At 47.0% G+C, this 27,071-nt stretch overlaps 1 protein-coding gene across 1 annotated transcript; it reads left to right on the top strand.

Moving 5' to 3' along the window:
- Positions 1-1,690: 1,690 nt before the first annotated feature.
- Positions 1,691-24,878, top strand: MANBAL (mannosidase beta like). The gene is made up of 3 exons (XM_012755266.2): positions 1,691-1,751; positions 12,747-12,949; positions 23,933-24,878. The coding sequence occupies exons 2-3, from the start codon at positions 12,800-12,802 to the stop codon at positions 24,038-24,040; spliced, it is 258 nt and encodes an 85-aa protein (XP_012610720.1). The 5' UTR covers positions 1,691-1,751; positions 12,747-12,799; the 3' UTR covers positions 24,041-24,878.
- The last annotated feature ends 2,193 nt before the right edge of the window (positions 24,879-27,071 follow it).

Raw genomic sequence — 27,071 nt, forward strand, 5'->3', positions numbered from 1 at the left:
GTGGTTTGCTGGCAATCTTTGGTGCTCCTGGGCTATAGAAACATCGCCCTGATACTTGCCTTCATCTTCAATGACATTCTCCTTTTGTTTGCATCTGTGTCCAAATTTCTGCTTTTTATAGGGACACCGGTCATGTTGGATTAGGGCCCACCATAACAACCTCATGTTAACTTGATTACCTTTGTAAAGAGCCTATCTCCAAATAAGATCATATTCTGAAGTACTGAAGGTTAGGATTCAAACATACCTTTTTTGGGGGACACAGTTCAACCCAGAAAACACATTTATCTGTGTGAACGATTAGTGGGTGTGACAGACATTAACCCCTAGTCTATAAGCACAGTGAGGGTAGGGACCTACCTACCCACCACTGGCTTCCCAGTTTCATAGTGCATGTTCCAGAGTAGAAATTCCATAAATGTTTGTTGGATGAATAAATGAAGGAATGAATTATGTATTTTGGATCCCCCATACCATCTCATATGTTATGGGATTAATCAATGTTTAGTGAATTATTTCTGCCTGTGTTTTCTAAGAAAGAGTAAATGCCTTCAGGGTAAAATAAATCTCATTCTTTTTTGAATTTCAAGCATCCAACCTCTGTTCCTTGATCTTCTATGTATTATATTAGTTATCTCTGCTGTATAATGAATTACCTTGACACCTAGGAGCTTAAGACAATAATATTTATTATTCACAATTTCTGTGGGTCAGGAATTCCAGTGACTTGGCTGGGTGTTTCTGGCTTAAGGTCTCTCATGAGGTTACATTACAGATTTTGGCCAGGGCCACAGTCATTTGAAGGCTTGACTAGGACTGGAGGATCCACTCTGAAGGTGGCTCACACACAGGGCTGGCAAATTGGAGTTGGTTTTAGGCAGGAGGCTTTAGCCAACCATCCATGTGAACCTCTCCATAGGACTGCTTGAGTGTCCTCACAACATGGATTCCCTGTGAGTGATCAAGAAACAGCAAAGAAGCTGCAATACCTTCTATGACTTTATCTTGGAACTCATGCTCCATGACTTCCACAATATCCTATGGATTATGCATGTCGGCCCTATTCACTGTGGGAGGGAACTACACAAGGGCCTGGATACCGGGAGCCAAGAATCACCTGGGTCTACAGAGGTTGATACCATGAGCTAAACGAGGTCTCCCTTGCTCCTATTACTTGCCCCTCCATTCTATCCCACCCCATAGAACCCGGTTCTTTGCCTTCCAAACACTAATCACATTGTATGATTACATGTTCATTTAGTTATTTTACTTTGTCTCCCTCCAACAGACTGTAAGCTCCACGAAGGCAGAGACTGCATCTGTCTGGTTCTGCACTGTGCCCTCAGTGACCAGCACAAGTCACAGAGTAGGTGCTTGGTGAAAGCTGTTTGAATGAATGATAATGATTTGCTTCAGTTTGAATTATAAGATGTCTTTGTCTCCCCTCTACGTAGTGGGTTGCTAGCTCAGGGTCTGGCATTAGAATTAAGGCTTCTATAAAAGTTTGTTGAATTAGGCTGAGTGATGAAGAAGCTTGGAGAATCAACAGGGACTGGATTTCGCTTCCTCACGCCTCTCCGTCCAGCTCAAATCCACAAAACAGAGACAAAAGTCGGACAAAACCTAGCACTGGCGCCACAACCCTAGCAACGCGGGCGGAGCAGAGCCCGCTGGTTGCTCAGGGCGCGTCACTTCCGGGACCCGGGGTTGCGGGGATCCAGTTCCGGGGGAGCGGCGCGGCGGCGCGGGAGGTGAGATCCGCTGCGCCGGCGGCTGGGCCGCGGCTTCGCGTGGGGGCGGAGTTCGCGGTGCGGCGGGAACCGAGGGAAGGGGCGGGTTCCGGCCCGGCGGCTCGGCCTGTCTGTCCCCGACGGCGCTGCTCCGGCGGCCTGGGCGTCGCTCCGCGGGGCGTGAATAACTTCCCTCGGTGCTCGTTAGAAAGTTACTTGCAGAGGGCGTTTGAGTCCTAGGGTGGGGGGCGCAGGGCCTCGCCAGGTGCCACTTGGAGCTTTAGTGCAGAGCCTGGGCTGGAGCCTAGAGCTCCTCAAGGCCGTACCAGGGCCTTTCCTGCCACGGCTGGAGCATTAGGAGGAGCCTGAGCTCCGCAGTGAGTATGGCCGGGGTTCGAACCCTGAGTGTGCTCCGTATTGCAGTGTTACCGTGGGCAAGTCACTTTCCCCCTACCTGGTTCTTAGTTTTCTCTGTAAAATGGGCACGCTGGCTGAAGATGGGATAGTGAATGTAAAGAGCATAGTAGGTGCGCAGTGCGTGTTTGTTGTACGAATTCTTTTTAAGAGAAGCGGGGAATTAAAGTGAGAAATTTCATACTTTTAAAGTGATGGCAACAAATTTGGATTAATCATTATACTTTGCAGGACATCTGCATATCAGTTTCAGCCTATCGGCTACCAGTTATGGCTCCACCCTGAGAAATGACTTAGCTTTCCATAGGACAGAACTCTAACCCAGTTTTGAGCAGTTCTTGGGAATTTGTTATATTGCGATAGGTTTGGGTACACGTCCATTGCTGTAAGGCAGTAACTCCTGACAATGGTTTTCTATTCCCCAGTCTGTTTCAGTTGAATTCTCAGAACAGAATTTAAAATCCCTTCATTAGAAGTCAAGAATCCCCTACCAACACACTGTACAACATTGGAAGATGGTAAAGCCTCTAGCAACCACGTGTCTCAGTGGTTATTATGTATTATGAAATGTTGACCCATTCTTTTTTCCCTCAATCTTTATTTCAGAACCATTTTAGATTTACAGAGTTATTGCAAAGATACTTCTGTGAGTTCCCATATACCTCACACCCAGTTTCCCCTATTATTAACATCTTACATTTGTATGGTACATTTGCCACAATTAATATAGATACATTATTATTAAAGACCATACTTTATTCATATTTCATCAATTTTCCCCTGATGTCCTTTTTCTGTTCCAATATCCTATCTAGGGTACCACATTACATTTAGCGGTCATGTCTCTTTTGGCCCTCTTCTCCATGGTATTTCTCAGACTTTTCCTTCTTTTCTTTTCTTTTTTAGAGACAGGGTCTCTGTTGCCCAGGTTGGAGTGCAGTGGTGTGGCCATAGCAGCCTTGAGCAGCCTGGGCTCAAGAAATCCCCCTGCCTCGGTCTCCTGATTAGCTAGGGCTACAAGCATGTGCCACTACACCTAGCTAATTTTTTTTTTTTTTTTTTTGTAGACATGGGATCTTGCTATGTTGCTCAGGCTGGTCTTGAACTCCTGGCCTCAAAAGATCCTCCCACTTTGGCTTCCCAAAGTGCTGGGGTTATAGGCATGATCCTCTGTGCCTGGCCAGACTTTCCTTGTTTTAGATGATCTTGACGGTTTTGAGGATTACTGGTCAGATATTTTGCAGAATGACCCTCATTTGGCATTTGTCTAGGGCAGGCGTCCTCAGACTATGGCCCGTGGGCCACATGTGGGTGCTTTTGCCCATTTGTTTTTTTACTTCAAAATAAGATATGTGCAGTGTTCATAGGAATTTGTTCTTAGTTTTTTTTAAACTATAGTCCAGCCCTCCAGTGGTCTGAGGGACAGTGAACTGGCACCCTGTTTAAAAAGTTTGAGGACCCCTGGTCTAGGGTTATGGGTTTTGGAGAGGAAGACCCCAGAGGTAAGGTGCTCATCACATCATAACAAAGGTCCATGCTATCAGTGTGAGTTATCACTGTTGATGTTAACTTGGATCACCTGACTTGAGGTAGTAGTCAAGCTTTTCCACTGTAAAGTTACTTTTTCCTCTTCTTCCCTGCCCCCTTCCTTACTATCCTTTTGGAAGAACATCATTATGTGGAGCCAACACTGGAGGAGTGTGGAATTATACCTCACACTTAAGGCAGAGTATCTATATAAATTATTTAGAATTCTTCTCCATGGGAAATTTGTCTACTCATTTATTTATTTACTTATTCAATCATTTATTTATATCAGTGTGAACTTATTAATGTTTATTGTATATTTGGGGTCATAATCCAGTACTACTTAATTTCATCGCTCAAATTGTTCCAGCTTTGGCCATTGGGAGCTCTTTCAGTTGGCTCCTGCATCCCTTTGATATGCTCCCCTGCCCATGTGTTTTTTGTTTTGTTTTGTTGAGCCCTTTCTACTCCAGGCTCATTTTATATATTTCTGCCCCAGTCTTAGAATTAGCCATTTCCCAAAAAGCCCTGGTTCTTTTTGTTGGAGAATGGCCTAGAAACCAAGATCTGGGAATGAAATCTGCTTATTGCTACTGAGTGTGCTTTCTTCTAGGCCTTCTTAGTGGACAGAGCAAGAGATATATATCTATAAATATTCCTATATGTAACCACCTGTATCTGTATTAAGGTAAACATAAGGTATACATATAAGGTACATATAAGGTAAACATGCATAACTGATGTCTCCAACCCTCATCCATTACCACATGGATTATTCTAGTATCCTCTTGCTTATTTGTAACCTCCCACTTCACTGTGACAAACCTGACTCCCGCCGTGCACCATACGTTTAATTAATTGTTCAATTCCAGTACATATGTATAGTGGATTTTAGAATTGTTCACCTGTGTGCCCTGTGGGAAACAGCTTTATCAACTAGAGTGCAGTGCATATGTACACTTCCTTTTGCCTTTAGTTATATGGACTCCACTGATTTTCAGTTACTTAGGTCAGCATTTTGTTCCCCCATCTCTTCAATGAAGTTATTAGTATGTTTAGATTCAGAACGTCACATTCTGCATTCCATCCTGGGATACCTTGATCTCCTATGTGATTTTTAAAATATTTGCATACATGAAAGTTTACTTTTTGTGCCGTAAAGTTTTATGGGTTTTGACAACTGCTTAATGTCTTATATGCATCATTATAGTGTCTAATGGAATAGTTTCCCCTCCTCCAGGGATTATTTTTAACTTCATTTAGATCTCACTTTAGCAATCCTGTTGGCTCTCTCTTCAAAAATATGTCTATAACTTGAGAATTTACCACCTCCACTGCTACCACTGAGGTGTAGGCATGTCTTTTAACTGTTGAAGGTTCTTACCTGGTTTCCCTGCTTCCACTCTTGTCCCCTTATAGTCTGTTGTCCACAAAGCAGTCAGAGGGACCATATGGAAATGAGTCAGATCATGTAAGAACCTTCTAGTAGCTCCTCTTTCACTCAGAGAAAAAGCCAGTCCTTATAATGGCCTACAGCTTGCTCTGTGCTGTTCTCCTTGATTGTGAAGTTCATTCCTGCCGTAGGACCTTTGCCCTTGCTGTTCCTTTATCCTGGGATACTCTAGCAGATATTTAAATGACTTATTCCTTTGCTTGCTTCTTGCCTCTGTCACCTTTTCAGAGAGGCCCTTCCCTGACTACCTCATGTAAAATAGCACCCTCTTCCTCACTCCTTTGTATTTTCTTGTAATACCCCTGGCATTACGTTATATGTGTATGTGCATGTTTTGAGGGCTTCCAATTAGAAATTCCATGGCAGGGACTGGAATAGTGCCTGCCACATAGTAGATACTCAATAAATATGTGTCCAGTGAATGAATGTCTCAGACCACAGTGTCTGGTATTCAGGAATGAACCTCAAAGTGTCCAGTAACTTCATGAAAGTATTTGCCATGTTTGGTAATAAACGAGTATGCACTTTTTGTTAAATTCTAATGGTGGTATGAGAGTCCCCCAATATATAAAAAAATCTCTGCCCTTAAAGCAAATCTGGAGCATCACAGGGCTGGAGACCAGGATAGGCAGCTGTGCCCTGACCGGCTGGGAGAACCTACAGGCGTCCGTGGCCTCTCGGCTCCTCTTCCTCATTTTTAAGTGACACAGTTGGTTGAGGCATCTGCTCTTGCTTTAAAGGTGGAAACAGAGGCACAGGCTTCGTCATTTACCAAAAATGTATGAGTCAGGCCCTGGGATAAACTCAAGATGGACCCAGAGTCGCCACTGTCAAGAGATTAGAGTGGATCAAGTAAAAAGCACAATTTCAGTGTAATATTTCTCAATCAATAAATACATTTTATTTATTTTTTCAGTCAATAAATACATTTTAAAACTTGATCCAGGACATACATACTTGCATATAGATATATATATTTAAAAAGTTTCAGGACAGAATACTGGCGCTTACTAATGGGATGCACTCTGATACTTTCTATTGCCATTTATTTAATTGAATAAAGTGCTGGCTAATAAAGAAACAGTGCTGGTTGCAGCCCCCTAAATGGTTTTCATGGCTCACCAATGGGTCACAGCCTGCAGTTTGGGTAAGAGCCGGGGCTCTGGAGGAGCCAGCCCATTTGAATCCTGAGTTTGCCACTTACCAGTCAAGTTATCCCTGGGTAGATCACACAATCTCTCCGAGCCTCAGTTTCCTCATTCACATTAGTAGTACCTCCCAGAGTGGTTACGAAGTGGGTGAGATGCTGACTGTAAAGTGTGACACACAACACCGGGCATACGATCTGCTCACTGCTGGCACTGCGGCAGTGGCAGGGGGTAACAAAGCCTGCCACAGGGAGTGTCAGGGTTAAGGGCCTCCTAGTTGAGATCTAAAGGGTGAGTAGGACTCTGTGACTTCTGTAATCAATCAGTAAAGGAAAACCCAGAGGTCCTGGCAGGCAAGCTGGGAAGTAAAGCACAGAGGTGCAGGGAAGACTAGATGAGAGTTTTGAAGCATACACAGTATGTGTAGAGCATTTCATGTTTTCCAGAACCTTTTCACAACCACCCTTCTATTACACCTGTGCTGTCCAAGAGAGAGCCTTTGGCCACATGTGGCTATTTATCATTAATTAAAGTTAAATAAAATTTGAATTAAAGACTCAGTTCCTCTGTAACCACATTTAAGTACTCAATAGCCACATGTGGCTGGTGGCTACCATTTGGAGATCACAAATATAGAATTTCCATCATTGCAGAAAACTTTGTTGAACAGTGCTTCATTATATCCTAACAAAAGTCTTGTGAAGAAAGTAGACAGGGCATACATAGATTTATTTTAAATTGTATTTATTGTTTCAATAACGTTCCAAAAAATTACAGCTCAGGACTCCTTCACCTTAATAGCAACTATTTACATTTTCCTGTGGCCTCTTTTGATCTTTAGCCAGTGAAATCAGCTTATAGATGGTTCCAATCACAGTGTTTATATAATTGCTTACTTTTAAATTAATATTATTTTGGAATGACTTTCCACTGACCTGATACACTGTGTTTATATTTGCCATTTTAGTGACGGGAGATTATGCTGTGATGTATCATCATTGAGTTAATTGCTTTCTTATTGTTGGACACTTTAGTTGCTTCCTGTTTTTCATTATTATGAATGGCACTGCCATGAACTGTTTTGTACCTGGAGGCTTTTTCTTGTTTTGAATTGTTTCCTTACTGTAAATTCTAGGAAGTAAGTTATTCCATCAAAGGATATAATCACTTATATGACTCTTGGTATATATTGCCTAATTGCCATTAAAAAAAAGCCTAAATGTATTATAAGTTTGAATAGATATCATTGATAATGCTTGACTTGTGAGAACATCAAATCTCCAAGGGGTCAAGAGAGTTGCCCCAAGTGTACCCAACTACTTGCTGATAGTCAGGGTTTGTGCCTATGGCTGCCTTACCCCTGCCCCATCTTTCTGTTGCATCACTGCAAATATTTATAACAATATTGCTGTTAGTAACTGATAAATCTGAGTATTTGTAAGTTTTGTAGGCTTGTTACAACCTTCAGCATAAGGCTTGGAGCCAAGAGCATTTTTTAAAAAGTACACTTTATGAGGTGTAACTGTGAAACAATGAGAAGGCCTTTTTAAACCGTGGTGTTCCAGCAGTGGTAGCCTGTAGAGGCTGTGTTTCTCCCAGTGAAGCTGTTCTCACAACCTCCGTGGCATTCACTTCAGGCCCAGTTTATGAGCCTCCTCAAATAATCTGCCTAGCGTCTGAGTGTCACCTTGTATTTGACCAAAAATGGTATTCCCGAGCTCTGCCCCACCTGATTCACCAGACTTGGAATCAGGTGATGTTGGGTTCTTTCCAGAAGTCAAATCCTTCCTGGGAATATGATGATCTGCCAGTTCTGAGGATTCTGGGGGGAAAAATAATAAAAATAAAGGGCCTCCGGCTTTGACGGCCATTCCCAAAGTGGACAGGGCTGGTGTGAGAGGTGGCCGCCCTGCTGGCACAGGCACGTGATCTTCTGCCGCGAGCAGGTTGAAAGGGCAGCAGTGCTCATCTGTGTAAGTCCCGCTCGGTGTACTTAGAAGGTTATTTTTATTCAGTTGTTTCTTGTTGGAAACATGGTACGAAGCAGTGAGACCTCAACACCAAGGTGGGGGAAGGTCTTTAGCACAATCCCTTTAGCCCAGGACCATCCCACACAGGTATAATACAGGCCACGTGTGTAATTGTACATTTTCCAGTAGCCACATGTAAAAAGTAAAAAGAAACAGGTGAGTTTTTTTTAACTATGGTAAAACATACATAACAATTTACCATTTTAACTGTTTTTAAGTGTAAAATTCGGTGGCCTTTGCAATGTTATATAACCATCACTGCTATTTTCAGAACTTTTTCATCTTCCCAGACTGAAACTCCATACCCATTAAACAGTAACTCCCCAGTTCCCCTGCCCCTTGCCCCTGGTAACCTCTATTCTACTTCCTGTGTTTATGAACTTGCCTATTCTAGGTCCCTCGTATCAGTGGAATCATACAATGTCCTTTTGTGCCTGGCTTATTTCACATATGTTTATTCACAGTTCCTAATGTTTTCAAGGTTCATCCATGTTGTATCATGTATCAGAATTTCGTTCCTTTTATAAGGCTAATATTCTGTCATATGTATACAATACATTCATTTGTTCATTCATCTGTTGATGGACTCTTAGTTGTTTCCATCTTTTGGCTGTTGTGAATAGTGCTGCTGCGATCATTGGTGTCTGAGTCCTTGCTTACAGTTCTTTTGGGTGTATACATAGGGGTGGATTTTCTAGGTCATATGATAATTCTATGCTTACCTTTTTGAGGAACCACCAAAATATTTTCTATGGGGGCGGCACCATTTTACGTTTCCACCAGCAATGCGTAAGGGTTCTAATTTCTTCACATCCTTACCAACACTTATTTTCCTTTTTTTTTTTTGTTAATAATGACCATCCTAATGGATATGAAGTAGTATCTCATTGTGGTTTTGATTTGCATGTCCTTAACAATTCATGATGTTGAACATCTTTTCATGTGCTTGCTGGTCATTTGTATATCTTTTTTGGAGATATACATACATTCAAGATATACTTCAATGTCTATTCAAGTCCTTTGTCCATTTTTAATTGACTTGTTCTGGTTTTTGTTGTTGTTGTGTTGTACTTATTTTTTATTCTTTTTTTTTTTTTTTTTGAGACAGAGTCTCACTCTGTTGCCCAGGCTAAGAGTGCCGTGGCGTCAGCCTAGCTCACAGCAACCTCAAACTCCTGGGCTCAAGCAATCCTTCTGCCTCAGCCTCCCAAGTAGCTGGGACTACAGGCATGTGCTACCATGCCCGGCTAATTTTTTCTATATATTTTTAGTTAGCCAATTAATTTTTTTCTATTTTTAGTAGAGATGATGTATCACTCTTAATCAGGCTGGTTTCAAACTCCTGACCTTGAGCGATCCTCCCGCCTCGACCTCCGAGAGTGCTAGGATTACAGGCATGAGCCACCATGCCCGGCCTATTCTTATTTTTTTAAGAGACAGGGTATTGCTTTGTTGCCCAGCCTGGCGTTCAGTGGCACAGTCACAGCTCACTGCACCCTCAAACTCCTGGGCTCAAGCAATTGTCCGACTTCAGCCTCTTGAGTAGCTAGGACTACAGGCACATGCCACCATACCCTGTTAATTTTTTTTTTTTTTTTTTTGAGACAGAGTCTTGTTCTGTTACCCTGGCTAGAGTGCCGTGGCGTCAGCCTAGCTCACAGCAACCTCAAACCCCTGGGCTCAAGCAATCCTCTTGCCTCAGCCTCCCGGTTAGCTGGGACTACAGGCATATGCCACCATGCCTGGCTAATTTTTTTCTATTTTTAGTAGAGATGGGGGTCTCGCTCTTGCTCACGCTGGTCTCAAACTCCTAAGCTTGAGCAATCCTCCCACCTTGGCCTCCCAGAGTGCTAGGATTACAGATGTGAGCCACCGCATCCGGCCCTGCTAATTTTTTAATTTTTTGTAGAGATAGAATCTCACCATTGCCCAGGCTGGTTTTGAACTCCTGGCCTGAAGCTGTCCTCTTACCCTGGCCTCCCAAAGTGGGAGACTGGGATTATAGGTGTAAGCCACTGCACACAGCCTGTTGTAGTTATTTACACATTTTGTATACTAGACCCTTATCAGATATATGATTTACAACTATCTTCTCATGTTTTCTGGGTGTCTTTTTACCCTCTTGGTGATGTCCTGTTGTGCACAAAAGTTTTTAATTTTGATGCTAAGTGTGTTTATATTTTCTTTTGTTGCTTCTGCTTTGATAGCACATGCAAGAAATCATTGCCTAACTCCAGTGTAATGAACATTTCCCCTATGTTTTTTTCTAAGGCTCCATCTTCATTCTTTTGCATGTGACTATCCAGTTTTCCCAGCACCATTTGTTGAAAAGACTGTCCTTTTCCCATGAATGGTCTTGGCATCTGTGTTTGAAAGTCAATTGACCATATATGTGTTTATTTCTGGACTCTCTTTTGTATTCCATTGGGCTATATGTCTATTCTTATACCAGTACTATACTGTTTTGATTACTGTAGCTTTGTAGTAAGTTTTGAAATCAGAAAGTGAGTCTTCCAACTTTGTTCTTTTTAAAAATTTGTTGAAATTAATTTTAATAATATAATTTATTTAACCTAATATATCATTTTAACATGTAATCATTATAAAAATATTATTAAAGAGATGTATTACAGTCTGATTTTCATACTAAGTCTTTGAAATTGGGTGTGTATTTGACTTAGCATCTCAATTCAGACTTGTTGCATTTCAAGTCTTAATACTCACCTGTGGCTCATGGCCACCTTATGGAGTAGCTCAGATTTAGCAGAAAATTGCATTGTGGCACAAATCTCTGAAAACACAAAGGGCTTTGGATTCAAGTGAGCCTGGCTCCAAAGGATATTTGCCTCTTTATCATAGGGGTGGGCAGAAGAAAGCCACTGGTGGTGCCATGGTAGAGGTACCATGGTAAAGGAGGGTAACAAGAAAGGCATGTTGGGGCCAGGCACGGTGGCTCACGCCTGTAATTCTAGCACTCTGGGAGGCTGAGGCAGGCAGATCGCTCAAGGTCAGGGATTCGAAACCAGCCTGAGCAAGAGCGAGATCCTGTCTCTACTAAAAATAGAAAGAAATTTAATTGGACAACTAAAAATATATAGAAAAAAAATTAGCCGAGCATGGTGGCACATGCCTGTAGTCCCAGCTACTTGGGAGGCTGAAGCAGGAAGATTGGTTGAGCCCAGGAGTTTGAGGTTGCTGTGAGCTAGGCTGATGCCACGGCACTCTAGCCCAGGCAACAGAGTGAGACTCTGTCTCAGAAAAAAAAAAAAAAAGGAAGGCATGTTGGGGAGGTGACACTTGAGCTCAGGCTTGCAGGTAGTGTGGGGGCTTCACCAAGCAGTCAGAGTGGTGAAGGACGTTTTTGGCAGAGTGTGCAGCTTGGACAGAGGCCAGGATTTTGAAAGAGCCCAGTGCTCTTAGAGAACCACAGGCAGTTCTTTCAGCCAGGGTGTTAGGATTGGGGGCCCTGCTGAGAGAAGAGGTAGGCTGAGGCCGGACCTTCCACCACTGCCCCCGTCATTCAAGCCACCAGCATTTCTTATCTGACTTATTGGCTGTGGTCTTGTCACTCGTCTCCCTCTGGCCACTTTGCCCCCTCTCTGCATTGTCCCTCCCCCATTTAAAAATGTTAGTGGGATCAGGTCACTTCTCTGCTCAAAACGCTTTGGTGGCTTTACAGTTACTCTTTCAAATTGCACGTGTCAGGGACCTACAAGGTCTGCCCCACTTGTCTGATCGTGCCTCCTTCTGCTCTCCCTCCTACTGTCTCCTCTCTGGCTGTGTTGGCCTCATTTCCCCACCTGGGGCCTCTGCAGTTTCTTTTCTCTCTTCCTGGAACGTGTTTCCCTCAGATACACACATGGCTCACTCTCACTTCGTGTCTCCACCATCTCATTTCCATCTCCGTGCTTCAGAGAGGCCCTTCCTGTCAGCCTACACACAATAAAATGATGCCCTTCTTAAGTTTTTCCAAAACAGTCATCACTGCCTAGCATACATATCACGTCTCGATATGTTCATTGTCTGCCTCTGTGCTGAGCATGTGGGCCCAGGAAAGTCAGGGTTTTGTGTGTTCTGCTCACTTTTCTGTGCTTGGCGTTCCATAAATATTTGTCAAACGAGTGACTGGATGAAAAATAAATGAATAAACAAAGCCTGAAACCTAGCCGACCTTCGGTAAATATATGTTGATTTGAGATTTTTGTTGAAGCGTTTCCCTTTGCATTTGCTTATTTATTTTCCTTAACTTTATATTTGGAAAACGTCAAACACACAAAAGTTGAAAGTATGGTTCAATGACACTCCATATATCGTCTATTAGATTCAAAATTTGTTAACATTTCACCGCAGTTGCTTTATATCATCTTTGCATGTGTGTGCGCGCATTTGTGCAAGCTAAAAGTCAGTTGTAGAAACGTGACACTTGACCCTTTGCATTTACAAGTTGGCTCTGGAGAGTGAATCAGAAGCGACCTCAGGCAGAGGGCGGCTTGGACCATGGCCTCCGACCTGGACTTCTCACCTCCCGAGGTGCCCGAGCCCACTTTCCTGGAGAACCTGCTTCGGTACGGACTCTTCCTGGGTGCCATCTTCCAGCTCATCTGTGTGCTGGCCATCATCGTACCCATCCCCAAGTCCCACGAGGCGGTGAGTCCTTCCCTGGGAGCCTCAGCTCCTCCGAGTGAGAGCAGGTCATTTGTCATCTGTGATATACACCTTCCAGGATTTGGCTGATTGCTTCTCAATGGTGTCATTTAACATGTTTCTCTGGTCCCCATATTTCCTGTCAACTGGAAGTTCCATTAGAGGCCTGATTCCATTCAGATCCGGTTCAGGTCACCTCATAGCTGGTGCTGCACTTCCTACTGCATGTCTTCAGCAGGCACGTGGTATCTGGCTGCCACACATTTAGAGATTCTAGGATGGATCGATGGGTTCAGGTGGTGTCTGCTGATCCCTCCATTATAAAACCCCCCATCACTCTTTCGCCTAAATGGTTGTAGCATCCATTGCCGATTATTGCTTAGGTCTGTTATTTCCTTCTGCACCTATTAGCTGGAATTTAACAAAGGTGTTTAACGAAGACCTTTTCCTCACCTGTATGGTTACTCTGAACTGCTCTTCATACTGAAAAGCAGGATAAATACTTGGTTCTTTCCCTTTATCAATTTTCAGTGTAGTGAGTTCGGGCCCTAGCAGCCTCCAGTGTTGACCTGTGAAGCTTTGGTTTTCATATCATTTTGAGAGATACATTTTTATACATTTAATGTTTTAATTAATTTGTGTTTTGTTTTGGTTTTTTTTGCTCAGATTGGCTCAGTAGGACCCGCTTTAAGTTATATCTTTGTTCTTTGTCATACTTCATTAGTCTTTAATAGCTTCCTTGCTCAATAAGATGTCTCAGGCTTATTTTGTACATTTCCAGCCCCAGTCTTGGGTTCAGTCATTTCACCAACAAGCTCTGGTTCCTTTTAGCTGGAAAATAGTATTTAGAGACCTCAGTTGGAACACTAGAAGTGATGGGTGCTACCAAGCTATGGTTGCTTCTGGGCCTTTCAGTGAACAGAGTTAGAAAATAAACATTTTTTAAGAAAAGAAAGAGTTGTGAGTTCATATTGGTATTTCCCATTCAAATTTAAGGGTGTAATGTTTTTATTTATTTGGTTTTATACTGGTATCTTGTATATCTTTATCCTATGCTGGCAATGTTGTTTCCCAATAGCAGTAACAAAATGACTTATTTGCTATATCCTACTGTATCAGAGGACCCCAGTAGTTCACCAGGAGCTATGATTTATCACAGTGAGAGGACACCGAACAGCCCTGGCAAAGGGAAAAGGTGCATGGGGCAAAGACTGGAGGAAATCAGGTACTAGCTTCCAAGAGTGCTGTCCCATTGAGTTACACAGGATGTGCTTACTTCCCCCAGCAAGGAGTTGTGACAATGTGTATGAAGTGTTGTGTAGCAGGGAAGCTCATTAGAGACTCAGTGCCCGGGATTTATACTGGGGACTCGTCACATGAGCACACACCAAAATTCTACACTTCCAGAAAGAAAGCAGGACATAGACAACAGTGTTTGCACAAACAATTTAGGCATAGTGAGCCACTCTTTTCATTTCTGGGAATTGTGGGAACCACCCCAGTCTAGGTTCCCAGATGCCAGCCACAGGCCAACCTTGCAAGCAGGCTTTTCTAAGATAGCAGTTTGTGTTAATTCTATTCTGCACACCTACGATATACTAATTATAGTTTTAAAATAACTATATTGGTTTTTACTACTAGCAGTAAGACTCAGAATGAAATTTAAGATTTCTTGGTGGTTCTTTTTTGGCTTTAGAATATGTCCCTGTAGGGCTATATAGTCAAAGTACTATGTTTAGTTAATTTTTTTCTCCATGTAGGTTTCCCACCATAACATACAGTTAGGTTAATTTGCTTCAATGTGTTTTTAATTTTTAGGAATTCTTTTCCTTTTTGATTTAATTTTTTTAATTATATAAAATGTTATATATAATATTTCCCAAAGTCAAAACTATATAATCAAGGTTCATGCACTGAAGTTTCCTTTAATCTTATTATCCTCCATCCTATTCCTTCCTCCCCCCATGGGTAACCATTTTTATTGTTTAGATTTGTTTTTCCTTTGTTTTGTTTTAAATACATAAACAAATACATATATGCGTGTGTGCATATATCCGGGAGGACGATGGGGATTTACTGATGTAACGGGGAACTGCGGTGAAGGGGCAGAGAAGGAACATGCTGAGTTCAGTTTTAAAGGTTTTTTCTTTTTTGAGACAGAGTCTCACTCTGTTGCCTGGGCTAGAGTGCCATGGCATCAGCCTAGCTCACAACAACCTCAAACTCCTGGGCTCAAGCAATCCTTCTGCCTCAGCCTCCCAAGTAGCTGGGATTACAGGCATGTGCCATCATGCCCAGCTAATTTTTTATACATATATTTTTAGCTGTCCAGCTAATTTCTTTCTATTTTTTTTAGTAGAGACAGGGTCTCACTCTTGCTCAGGCTTGTCTCGAACTCCTGAGTTCAAATGATTCACCTGCCTTGGCCTCCCAGAGTGCTAGGATTACAGGTGTGAGCCACCACGCCCGGCCTGAGTTCAGTTTTAAACAGATGCTTTTAACATGTCTAGGTAGTTCTGTCGAAGTAAGCTGGTGGATTCACAGGTCTACAGCAGGAGGAGGGGCTGGGCTGAATGTTGACCAGAGTTTGGGATTTGATGAGATGTCATTGAAGCCATGGGAGGGGACGAGGCCTCCCAAGGAGAGAATACGGAAGGAGATGAGAAGAGAGCCTAGGACAGAGCTGGGAGGTGCTCCAGCATTTAGGGTCACAAGCTTTTTAGCTTTTTGGGTCACAAGCAGGGGAGAAGGAGCAGCCAGTGAGGGAGCCAATCTTAGTGAATGTGGACAGGCTTGTGGCCTCTGGGTTATTCTGTCCATCTCTTATTCTGGTATTTTCAGAAGGAGCTCAAGGTTAGAGTTTTTCTACCCACAGTTGTATCACACTTTAAAAACACAAGCCCCATGCTCTTGGGCTGTCCTCACAGACATGGCATGCTATTGGGTATTATAAATAACAAACATTTTTATTGTTGTTGGCCGCTGATGAAGCCTGCTAAGAGTCCCGTGGGAGGGAGGTGATGAATGTTCTTGTTTTATAGACAGAGATGCAGAGTCAGAGGTGTGTAGCCATTTGGAGAGATGGGAAGCTGCTCACCTCCTGCTGTGTTCTTAACTCTTGGAGGTAGACCTCAGAGGCCCGGGTCAGTTCAGCAGACTTTCAGAAAAGCGATCTTTTTGCTGCTGTCTTTGAGGTTTTTAGTGGCATGTTGGGTTAAGGTCTTTTGAGGCAGGGAGTTTGACAAAAGGCTCAAAAATATGGCTTCATACCCTATCCCCCCCCCACCACCATTTTGAGGTGAATTTGGGACAGCAACCTCATCTTTTTAAATATAAATATAATATATCCCACCTCATTTTTATTTATCTTGTGGTTTAGGAGAACAAGGCTCACACAAGTGAATTGTCTTCACAACTGAAGCTTGCTGTTTTAACTTTTTTTTACCTTTTCAATGGATCAGTAGCAAAAAATACAGTATTGTCAATCTAAATTTTTATGGGTGCATGAGGACAGCAAATGGCCCTAGTTACACAGGTCTTCTGCTGCTAGCTTTCTTCTGTGTGTCCCCATAAGGCAGCCTTCTCTCACTCCCCAAACTCCTAACCAAATGGAAAGGAAACACAGTATTCTGTGCATAAATAGGATTACAAAGAGAGGGTGAGTGCCTAGGCTGCTACCAGGAGCTTGTACCCAACAGCTAGGATTTGGAATTTGGATGGGGAGGGGAGAGAAGAAGGCTTTAACTTGGGGACAGGGAGCGCTTAGGGAGGAAGGGAGCCCATGGGAGTGAGGCAGCTTGTGGGGACTCCCGGCAGCCTGAGGGTGGTCGGGAGGTACCTGGACGTGAAGGGTGGCAGGAGAGGAGGGCAGAAGTGGGGCTGGGAAGACAATCTTGCTCTCTTTGCCGTTTTGCTTAGGGCAAAACCATCCCTCTTGCTTAGCCTATAGAAACAAGGTTTATTAGTAGCTTTTTGGGTCAGAAGATAATATTTTTGGCTCCAGATGATGGGAAAGCCTTTGAAAAGCAAAAGAATGTCTTTCCTGTTGTTCCAGTAAGCCGATTTTTTGCAGCTAGTTTATGACTTCAGTATTTCACTACTTAGCAGATTATTTGAAAGCTCTTTTGGGGGTAATCAGGGAAGAAAAAAAGGAACACATACAAATGCTTCCCACCCCACCCCCTTCCTTTTCAAAGTAGGAGCAAGAACCAATTTGTAAAATCAAAACCCAAGTCCCTGGAATCCTAAGCCAAATGAGAAGGTTTTCTCATTGACACCTCATTAAACTAAGACCTGAGAAAACAAACATTTGTTTGAGCCTGATTGAGGCCTGGGCCACATTCAATCCACACATTTTCTTGTATGCTGGAGTCTAAAATTTAAAATAGATCCTTATATCATTTTCATCTAGTCCAGGATGGCAGATATATCTCTTCTCTCATGCCATGTCTGAATGATAGTGTATGGCAGTGATGGTGAACCGGGTTCTGGGGCTACTTCTAGGCTTCAAAGGAAAGAAATTGATCAGCGATGTTTACCAGGAGCAAGGGGCTAGGGAGAGGTAGCACAAATCGCCCATCCTTGAGCTGCCCATGATTCTCTGCATGGCCACACATTAGAACTTTCAAAAGCCTGGACTCCACCCATAGAGATTCTGATTTGGTTGTTCTCTGAAGTCTTGGATCGGTATTTCTTTTCTTTTTTCTTTTCTTTTTTTTTTTTTTTTGAAACTATGTCTTGCTGTGTTGCCCTGGCTGGTCTCAATCTTCTGAGTTCAAGTGATCCTCCAGCCTCAGCCTCCTGAGTAGCTGGGAGTAGCTGGGAGTACAGGCACACACCACTGTGCCAGCTGTCGGATCAGTATTTTCTTCAAGTGCCCAGGTGATTCTAATGCACAGCCACTCGTCTAGTCCTTAGATGATTTCCCTGAAGCACAAACCAATTTTAGCAAGACAGGAGATGTTCAATTTGAGATGTGTTAAGTTTAAAATAATAGCAAGACATTCCAAGCAGAAAAGGAAAAGCCAGTGAGAAGTTGGAGATAGAGACCTGGGAATTATTTTATCAACATAGCATTATCACTTGAAACCTAAGAATGAGTTGCTGAGCTTTTCAAGGGAAATTAAGATTCAGGAAAAGGCCGAACAGCAGACATGCCCAACCTGCATGAAGTGGTTTCCACATGATGCAGACATACTGAAAAGATGTGGGTGCTGTCCTGGGACTCAAGAGCAGGGAAGCAGCTGCTGGGGTGGAAATTGGGGACTTCCCGCTCACCATCTGCATGCCCTCTGCCCCCCTCCCTGACCCTCTTCTGTCTTTCACTTTTCTCTGCTTGTTGTCCCTGTGGTGAGGTGAAACACGGCCCCTGACAGCTCCCGAAGTTGACATCTTTCAGCTGCAGCATCCCGGAGAGACTGCCTTCCTGCCTGGCCCCAGTTCCAAAACCCCTGGGAAAGAACTGTGGCTGATCCAGCTTGGGACAACTATGGCCATTGTTGGGGGGAGGGCTGGGTCCTGTGGGGTGACTGCTGGGTGTGGGGGTTGGGGAGTCTGTTTCCGCAGGAGCCCTGGGCAGACAAAGCTGGGGTCTCCTTTCCTCTCACTCTCAAGGGACAGGCAGAGCAGTGGGCAGGGGACCAGGAGAGTGTGGCCTTCCCGAAAACCAGCTCCACAGAGACAGTGGAGGAGAGCTGGCCCAGCACAGCGACAGTGCCACGTTCTGACTGCTCTCCTTGGGGCTGGGTTTCGGCAGAACAACGCTCTCAGTAGGGAGGTCCTGCACAGGCTTCAGGGGTCTGCGAGCCCCCCGTAACTGTGACATGTACATGCTCAGGCTGTTTTCTGGGGAGAGAGTCCATAGCTTTTCTCTGAGTAGAGTATCTCTGAGGAGATGGGAGCCAAATTCCAGGAGCTTAAGGAGTGGGGAGCGAGGAAGTAAAGGTGGGGAGCCAGTCTCCCTCCCTCCCATAGCCTTCCCAAGCTCACCTCCCGCCCCCCCCCCAATGGATCAGTTCCCTGGGGGAGAACGCTGATCCACTCAACCCTAAGCAAGTGGGTGTAGACTTTTAGTTCAGCGACTCATATAGCAGATAGGCAGTAATAGTTCAACTGGCAGTGAATCATAAACTCCTAGTGGCTTAAATGTTGATTGTTCTCATCTCTTCACATGTTTATGTCACATCTTGTCACCCAGCAGCCAGCTCCTAGAAGGCGGGTACATTCACCTCCACTCTGCTGTGTTGGTCTGTCTCTTTTTATATTCACAGGGATGCTTCCTGTTGAAAGTTCAGAAATTCAGCTCCAGCAGTGTCCCCCAAAAGGAAATAGTATTGGCCCTTGGAACTGGCAATTTCATGGCACAGCTGGATTTAGGGGCTCAAGGAGTCTTCAGGGCTCTGCCTGTCTGTCTAACTCCTGGCTTTCCTGGGACTGTTGGCTTTCCTGGGAGTGTTGGCACCCTTCTTAGGCCCTTTTCACGTGACAGGAAAGCTGGCTGCAGCAGCCACAGTCTGCATCCTTATCACTGGCCATTTCCATTTACACGTGAGAAAAACCATTTCTCTGCCTGTGCTCACTTTCCAAATCTCATGGAAGTCCTCTGCTTGGTCACACACACACGCCTTGCCCCTTAGGTGGGTCAGGGAAGTGGGGACTATTTCTAGCCTGGCCACATTTAGCTGCCTATTCCTGTGGCCGCAGTGATTGAGAGTCCCCTGAACGCCATGGTACAGGGAAAGGGCAGGCCCCAGTGGAAAGAGGGTGCTGGGCAAAGACAACAGATACCCAGCATTGTGACCTAGTGGAGAAGTCACCAGAACTGAAGGCGAGAGTGGTGGCTTTCAGTGTGATGCCTGTATAGACTTCACCCTCAGCCAGAAAGCCCTGCAGCATCTAGAGCCCTGAAAAGGAGGGAGCCTTCCTTCCCCTGGTGCAGTGGGACAGTGGCCTAGAAGGTCAGGACCCTTGCGGAAAATTTTGCACGAGGGTGTTGATTTTGAACCAGGCCCCTGGTTGTCAGTGGGGGCTGCCATAACTAAACAGTCAACTCAGGCCAGCATACAGCCCGTTCTCAACACCTCAGGAGACAGCCACACGGAACCAACTTTGCAATTATGCTCTGGGTTTTTTTGGTAAGATTTGGGAGGAGGTTACTGTTGAATTGGGAGGCAGGGTGGTTTTTACTTAATGACCCGTTCCTGGGAGATTGCTGTGTGGAGGGCAGGGTGAGGGTGCGAGCATGTTCCCACCAGCCACCGGTCAGGAGATGGGTCCTGGCTTGTGGGAGAGACGGCTGGACACACAAAGAGCCACAGGCCAGCCAGTGGGAAGGGCCCGCAGCGTCGTGCTGAGTTGTGTCTGGAAGGGGCTCCCAAGGCCGTTCTTTCTAATCACAGTTCTCCTTGCCTGCCAAGTGCATCCCAGCCTCTGTGTCTCGGTGCGCCTTGTTGAGCCCACATGGGTGGCCTCCCCCGCTCCGTGTTTCAGCCGGTCTGTCCTCTTCTCAAGGCCAGTGCTAGCTCCGTCTCTGCAAGGTCTTCTCAGCCCCACCTGCCCAGGGCCTCGGCATGCGTAGCACAGGGGGACAGGTGGGAGCTTCGGCATGAGGCAGTCTGGTCTGAGTGCTGACCTGCCCTTAACCTCCCCGAGCCTCAGGGTCCTGCGCCATCAAAAGAGGCCATTGCCACCCCATCAGCAGAGTTCTGGGACGGCTCGGCGAGTGAGGTGCCCGAGCGTAGCATAGTGGTTTTCTTTCCCTGGACTGTCGCAAGGGAAGAACGGTTTTGGTCCCTGTCGAATGACATTCTGTTCTGATTTATGGGACTAAACCCACACCGAACTGTATAGTGGAAATCATAAAGTTCGCCCTGGAAGGGGTTTGACGCATTGTGGCACCGATTCGATTATTTGAATCTGATGAATGGCAGCAATTTTCTGGCCTGGTGAGCGCTGTGGAGCGGCCTCGTGATTGATGGGCCTCTGTCCACCGTGGCGCCGCCGCAGACCAGGAACCACCTGGCAGCAGAGGTTTTCTTTTATACGTGACGTTGACATTGCTGAGGAAACTTAAACTTGCTGCAAGGGAGGCGCAGTGTTCCCAGATGGAAAGGTTGGGTCGGTCACCCAGACTCAGGGAGCCTCAGGTGTTCACGCCTGTGGGGCGCGGCTCGCACTGGCTGGCGCAGCAGGGTAATTGAGAGGCTCTGCGGCCTGACGGCGGGGCAGCGCCCACGTGGCGCACATCCACTGAGCGTGTGTGCCCTTCGTCCTTCCCCCGTGCCTGGCACGGTACCTGTGCGTGTTGTCTGGGCGCAGGTAGCTAGACGATGAATGCGGAGCCTCTGTACGGAGGATGGAAGGGAACACAGTGGAAGAGGCTGGCTGGCCAGCAGCCCAGAGTGACAGAGAGAGGGCTGCCGGAGGGGCGGGCGTGGAGATGGGGCCCAGGCTGAAGCGGAGAGGCCTGGGGCCGGGCTGGGTCTCTTGGAACTCATCTCGTAGGAAGAGGGAACCAGCAACATTTATAAGGCAGAAAACAATCATGATTAGGACTGTTGTCACTGTTTTGGGAAGATCGACTCTGAACGCCCTGCAGAGGGTGATGAGGCTGGAGAGACGGGAGGGCAGAGGAGGAAGACTGTGAGCGGGTGACGCACCGAGCAGGGCTGGCGGGAGGCCTTGGGCTGCACAGGGGCAGTAGGGTGTGTCGGGGGGACTGGCTGAGTCTAGAGGCCCCTGGAAAGCACAGTGGACAGGCCATGGGGACAAATTGGATGTGGGGGTACGAGGGAATGGTGAGAGCTCAGGAATGACTGACTTGGAGGTTTCTAGCTTGGGTAACTGGGTAGGTGAGGATGCCAAAAGTGGAGATGGGGAAGAGAAGAGGAGGTCTGGGGCGAGGAGGATTCGGATCATGCGCTCGGATGACTCGATGACTGCCATGTGTGTGCACACCCACAGGGGACTGCATGACTCTGCAGCACTAGCCCACCTTTCTGACTCCTCTAGGAACTTTAATCACAAACAAGGGGTTTGCGTGACCCATCGACAGAATCTAGAATAAATTGTTCTTGTCATTCCAGAGTCACCTCATAGTTCCAGGGGCTGCTAAACCAGAGAAAGTAGATTTCACAGTTAGATTCACACTATCCCCAGCCCCGTGAACCCCAGGAAGCCTGGGTGTGTGTCACTGTCTCTGTGGTCTCTGAACTGGAGGAGGCCCCCAGCCTGGAGTTCAGAAAGTGAGCTCCGACATGGCGATATATGGTCAGGCCTCTGCAGGTTTGGTTTTGTTTTTTTGGTGGGGGAGGGTAGCAAGTTACATAAACAGTATCAGCAGGGGAACCTTCAAATCATTTTGATTCTTGGCTGGAGGAGGATCAGCAGGCTGGGGGAGTCCAGAGCTGCAGTCACAGACCTGGCCAGGGGAGGAGACAGCCCTCTGGTTATCTTGGGACCATCACTCCTTGGGGGCCTGGGACCAGGCTGGCCCTTTATGTCTGGTATCTGCCTGGTTGGCTGGAGACAATGGTGGCTGATAAGGGAGTTGACATTCCTCTGGACTGGACCATGGGCAGGGACTGCCCCTGCCCAGAGAGGTCCCTCCTTTTCTGTAGGGCGGGGACTTGGGTCAGGGGTTGATGGAGTGAGCAGGGAAGGCCAGAGTACAGCGAGCTGGAAGGGAGCTGGCGGATTAGATGCAGAGGGTGTTTTTCTCATCCAGAAGTGTGCTCCTTCCCAGTGTCTTAGTCTGCCTTGTATTTTCCCACTTTCAATAAAGAGCACAGGTGCCAAGAAACATTCCCTATCATAGTGCTGGGGCAGGAGGGTGGTGGGGGCTCTTGGATGGGTACCTGAATAAAGGGACCAACCGTCACTGCTCAGCCCACTGCTGCCATGAGGGAATGAATTTAGGCCCAGTGTCACCGGATGTTTAGTTTTCAAGAAAAGCTAGGAATCTAGATTTAATGGAAAGTCTCCCAGTTGGCTTAAAATTTTAAAAATAAACACTGCAGGCCAAGTGAAGTCCGCTGTGGGCCGGACGAGGCCCGGGGGCTGTGGTGAATGTTCTCGGGCAGCCTGGCCTCTCTAGTCCTCCCTGGCTGCAGCACACTGCGAGTTACCACCCAGAGAGGAGAGAGGAGAGGATAGTTGCTAGGCAGGAGCAGGCTGAGCCTGTTCCAGAGTCTTCTCTGACATGCGCCTGAGTGGCCTGGGGCAGGCCATGTCTCTTCCCTGGAGTGCACCTTCTTTATCAGTGCAGTAAAGCCAGGGCTGGATCTGTGGTTTTCAGCCTGTTTTTTCTTAGCAGCAGAACTTTGTTTCAACGAAATATTAGGAGGAAAAAACCACAATGTATGAAATGGATTAAGAAACAGCCGCTCCAGGTGCAGTGAGGGTCTGGAGTTCCGCCCTCCCCCACAGGGACATCCCTGCCAGCCCCAGGGAGCACGGGGGCGGGCTGGCTCCCGGGCCCTGGCTCTGTGGGTTTGTGGGAAGAGAACAGCAGCGGGAGGGGAGCAAGCGGTATCAGGGCTGCCTCACTGCTGGGGGCGACCGGCCGGCCAGCCACGGGGTGGGGTGCCACTGCCGTTTCCTGGGGCTTTCCGTGTGTTTTTGCCCCCTCACGTCAGTCCCCTAAGGTGTCCCTCGCTTTTCCCATTTCACAGGTGAGTAAACCGAGACACAGAAAGGGGAAGTGAGTTTCCCCGAAAGGTCACTCCGCCGCAAAGTGAAGGAGCCCAAGTTCCACTCAGGCCTGTGAAACCTCCCAGGCTGCTGCCTCCCCAGGCCTCCCCCGCTCTTCACCCGGAGCCGCGCTGCTCCCGGGCAGTCCCACGCGCCGTGCGGCTCCCGGTCCCCGTAATGACGGCTTCCAGCCCTGCTGCGTGCTTCAGTTTGCAAAGTCCCTTCAGACGTGATCTCATCTTGCCGGGGTCGGGCTTGATTCATCTAAGCAGGATTCTCCTTTTTCTCGCCATGCAGGAGGCAGAGCCGGCTGAGCCCAGAAGTGCCGAGGTAACGAGGAAGCCCAAGGCGACTGTTCCTGCCACGAACAAGAGGCCCAAGAAGGAGACCAAGAAGAAGCGATAGAAGAGGAGGCCTGAGGAGCCAGGCAGGCAGGCAGGCGCGTGGGGCCAGCCCTCCAGGAAATCAGCCACTGGCTCCTCCTCTCCGTCCCAGGCTCAGAGCCAGAGACGGCTGCGACACCCTCTGACCACAGAGATCTGGACAGTCATGACAGTCCCCAGGCTTCCACTGGGCAGACCGCCACTTTCTCTTCCTTCTGCTTCCATGATGGTCTAGTAGAGTCATGGGGACCGAAACATGCTGTGAGCAAAACTGTGTTAGGAGGTTTGTTCAAAAGTCAGGTCAGCTCACAGAGTCACATTTTCTCACTTAATTATGGTGTCCAGCCTTTAGTCACCCCCCTTGTGGGTTTACATTCCATTTTGGAATCATTATCTAATGCTGACAAGCACACCCTCTCCCATTATGTGTGTGCCGCACATCTGCTAATCAGTCACCTTTGTCTCTGCTTGTGCGGACGGAGCCAGGCCTCACCTGTTGGTCTAGGTCAAGATGCCATGGCCACACGGTGCTAGTGATCCCGCCAGCTGTGACAGCCAGGTCTGGAAAAGGCTGGCGTGGGAGCCTGGAGAGGGCCAGGGCCAGGGTGATGCCTGTTTCTCCTCCAGCAAGTGAAGGGGTTTGGCTGGGTGAGTTCATGTCTCTTGGGCACAAACTTTCGAGCCTCCGAGATGAGAGGCTTGTCAGTTTCAGACCAAGCCCTTTCCAGCCCACCCCAGCATGTTCAAGGTGTGCCCTTTGGCTCCCACCTCTGCATCCCCCCCTCAATTCTTTTATTCCCTGCCCAACGAGGAGAAGTTACTGGAGGAGAAAGGGTCAATAAACTGTCCCGCATGCTGAACCTGCCTGTGTGTCGTCTGCTGTGGGGGAAAGGGGGTGCCTGGGCCCCTGCCTGGGCCCCTGCCTGGGGGTGAGGAAAAGGCTCAGCCCAGAGAGGTGGGAGGGTGGGGGCGAGGATGGCCAGAACTGGGGGCGGCTTTGGTCGGAGTGGCTCTGCAGGCTGATCCATTCTGGAACAAGTTTTCAGGAAGGGTCCAGCCACCTGCTTCGTGTGGCCCTTAGTCACTGGAAACACGTGGGTACATCTACGGGTGTGTGAGAGTTTCCACTGGGTCCAGGCCCCGCTCACCCTCAGGTTCCTGTTGCCCGAGGAGGATGCTGCTTGCCCTCAGAGTGGCCTGAGGAAAACCAAGCGCAGCACAGTGGAAGGCCTCACGTGGCTGCCGGCGGGTCTGTTCACGTGCCTGGAATCAGCTGCTGAGGGAAAGCCCCGACCTTTGGTAACTCATATTCGTCCAGCTCATGTATGGTCCGCCAGACACTTTGCCAGTGTTTTCAGGGCTGACGAGGATCTTAAGGGATCAGCATCTACCATCTCCATTTTTGAGATGGGAGCCTGAAATCCAGACTGTTTGAGAGTGCCCGAACTGGGGTTTGGACCCAAGTCCCTGGTACTTTGGTATATAACAAATACATCGTGAGCGTCGACAGGCACAGAGCACGAGGGTCCCTGCCGGGCCGCAGAGGGCCTTGGCAAGGCCTGCGCAAGCCACTCCATCCCCTTCATCTCTCTGACCTCACCTCCCCCTTGCCCACTCTACTCCCTCCTCACTGTTTCCATCTCCCTCCAGCATGCCCGGCAGCCCCTGTCTCAAGGTCTTTGAACTTGCTTTTCCCATTTCCTCTGGATACTACGCCTCATATGGTAGGCAGAATAGTAGCCCCCAAAGATGTCCATGTCCTAATCCCTGGAAGCTGGGAATACGTGACCTTCCGTGCAGAGGGGACCAAGGGAGGGATCTTGAGATGCGGAGATGATCCTGGATTCTCCAGGTGAGCCCCATGTAATCGCCAGGGTCCTCACGAGGAAAAGAGGGAGGCAGGAGAGTCAAGGGCAGAGAAGATGTGCTGACGGAAGCGGAAGTCGGAGTAATTTGGGGCCATGAGCCAACAAAGGTGGGCGGCCTGTGGGGGCTGGGAGAGGCAAGGAGACGAGTGCTCTCCTGGGGGCTCCAGAACCACCACAGCTCTGCCAGCGCCTTGACTTTAGCCCAGTAAAACCCATTTTGGACTCGTGACCTCAAGAACTATAAGATGCTAAATTTGTGTTGTTCACAGTGACTTCTTGCAGTAGCAATAGGAAACTAATCCCCCTGAGTGCCCCAGGGCATCACCCAGGGCAGCTTTCTGTAGCCACCCAGTACAAAATTTACCACTTTCCCCCAAACTTCCTCTCTCTCATCCCACATCCATTTATTTTTTTTTCAATTTAGCGTATAGTGTCATCTAACAATATGTTACTTATTTTGCCTGTTGTCTTCTTCACCAAATAGAATGTGAGCTCCAAGAAGAAAGGAATTTTATTGTTTTTGCTTCCAGATAAATCCCCAGAGCCTGGGGATTTAAAACAGTGCCTGGCACATAGGTGGTGCTTGATGTATTTGTGGCATGAATGACAGCAGGAGAGGGCGGCCTGCCCTGACGGCTTATCGAATAGACACCACATGTGTCCAGACATGCAGGATTTCAGTCAGTCCTCACGGCAACCCCATGAGGCTGGTAACGTCATCATCCCGTTTTACAGATGAGGACATGGAAGTGCCTGGGCTTGAACTCAGGCAGCCTTACTCCAGTGCCCGCTCTGAGTCATGCTGCTGCTGTTTCCTCCCTTTCTGCCCTGGGATTCTCAGTGGGTGGGGCAGGGGGGCGTCTCTGGGGTGGGGGAGAAAAGATCAGGCCTGGGTGCAGGAGGCTTCAGTACCCAAAGGACTGAATCACTAATGGTAAAATTATGCTTGTCAATGAGGAAGAGACTCTAGGGTAGAGTTTTTTATTTTTTAATTGTATTGGGGTGAAATTCACATAACATGTAATTAACCATTTAAAAATATTTCAAGTAATTCAGTAGCATTTTTGTGCATTCACAGTGTTCTGCAACCACCATCTCTATCAAGTTCCAAAACATTTTTGTCACCTCGCCCCAAAAGAAAGCCCCACATCTATTAAGCAGTTGTTTCCCATTGCCTTCCCCCAA

The sequence above is a fragment of the Microcebus murinus genome, chromosome 16, assembly GCF_040939455.1.
Source record: "Microcebus murinus isolate Inina chromosome 16, M.murinus_Inina_mat1.0, whole genome shotgun sequence".
In the NCBI taxonomy this organism is placed as follows: Eukaryota; Metazoa; Chordata; class Mammalia; order Primates; family Cheirogaleidae; genus Microcebus; species Microcebus murinus.

Coding starts and splice junctions, on each gene's coding strand:
- MANBAL (XM_012755266.2), top strand. CDS start 12,800: ATGGCCTCCGACCTGGACTTCTCACCTCCCGAGGTGCCCGAGCCCACT. Junction 12,950..23,932: donor TCCCCAAGTCCCACGAGGCG/GTGAGTCCTTCC, acceptor CTCGCCATGCAG/GAGGCAGAGCCGGCTGAGCC.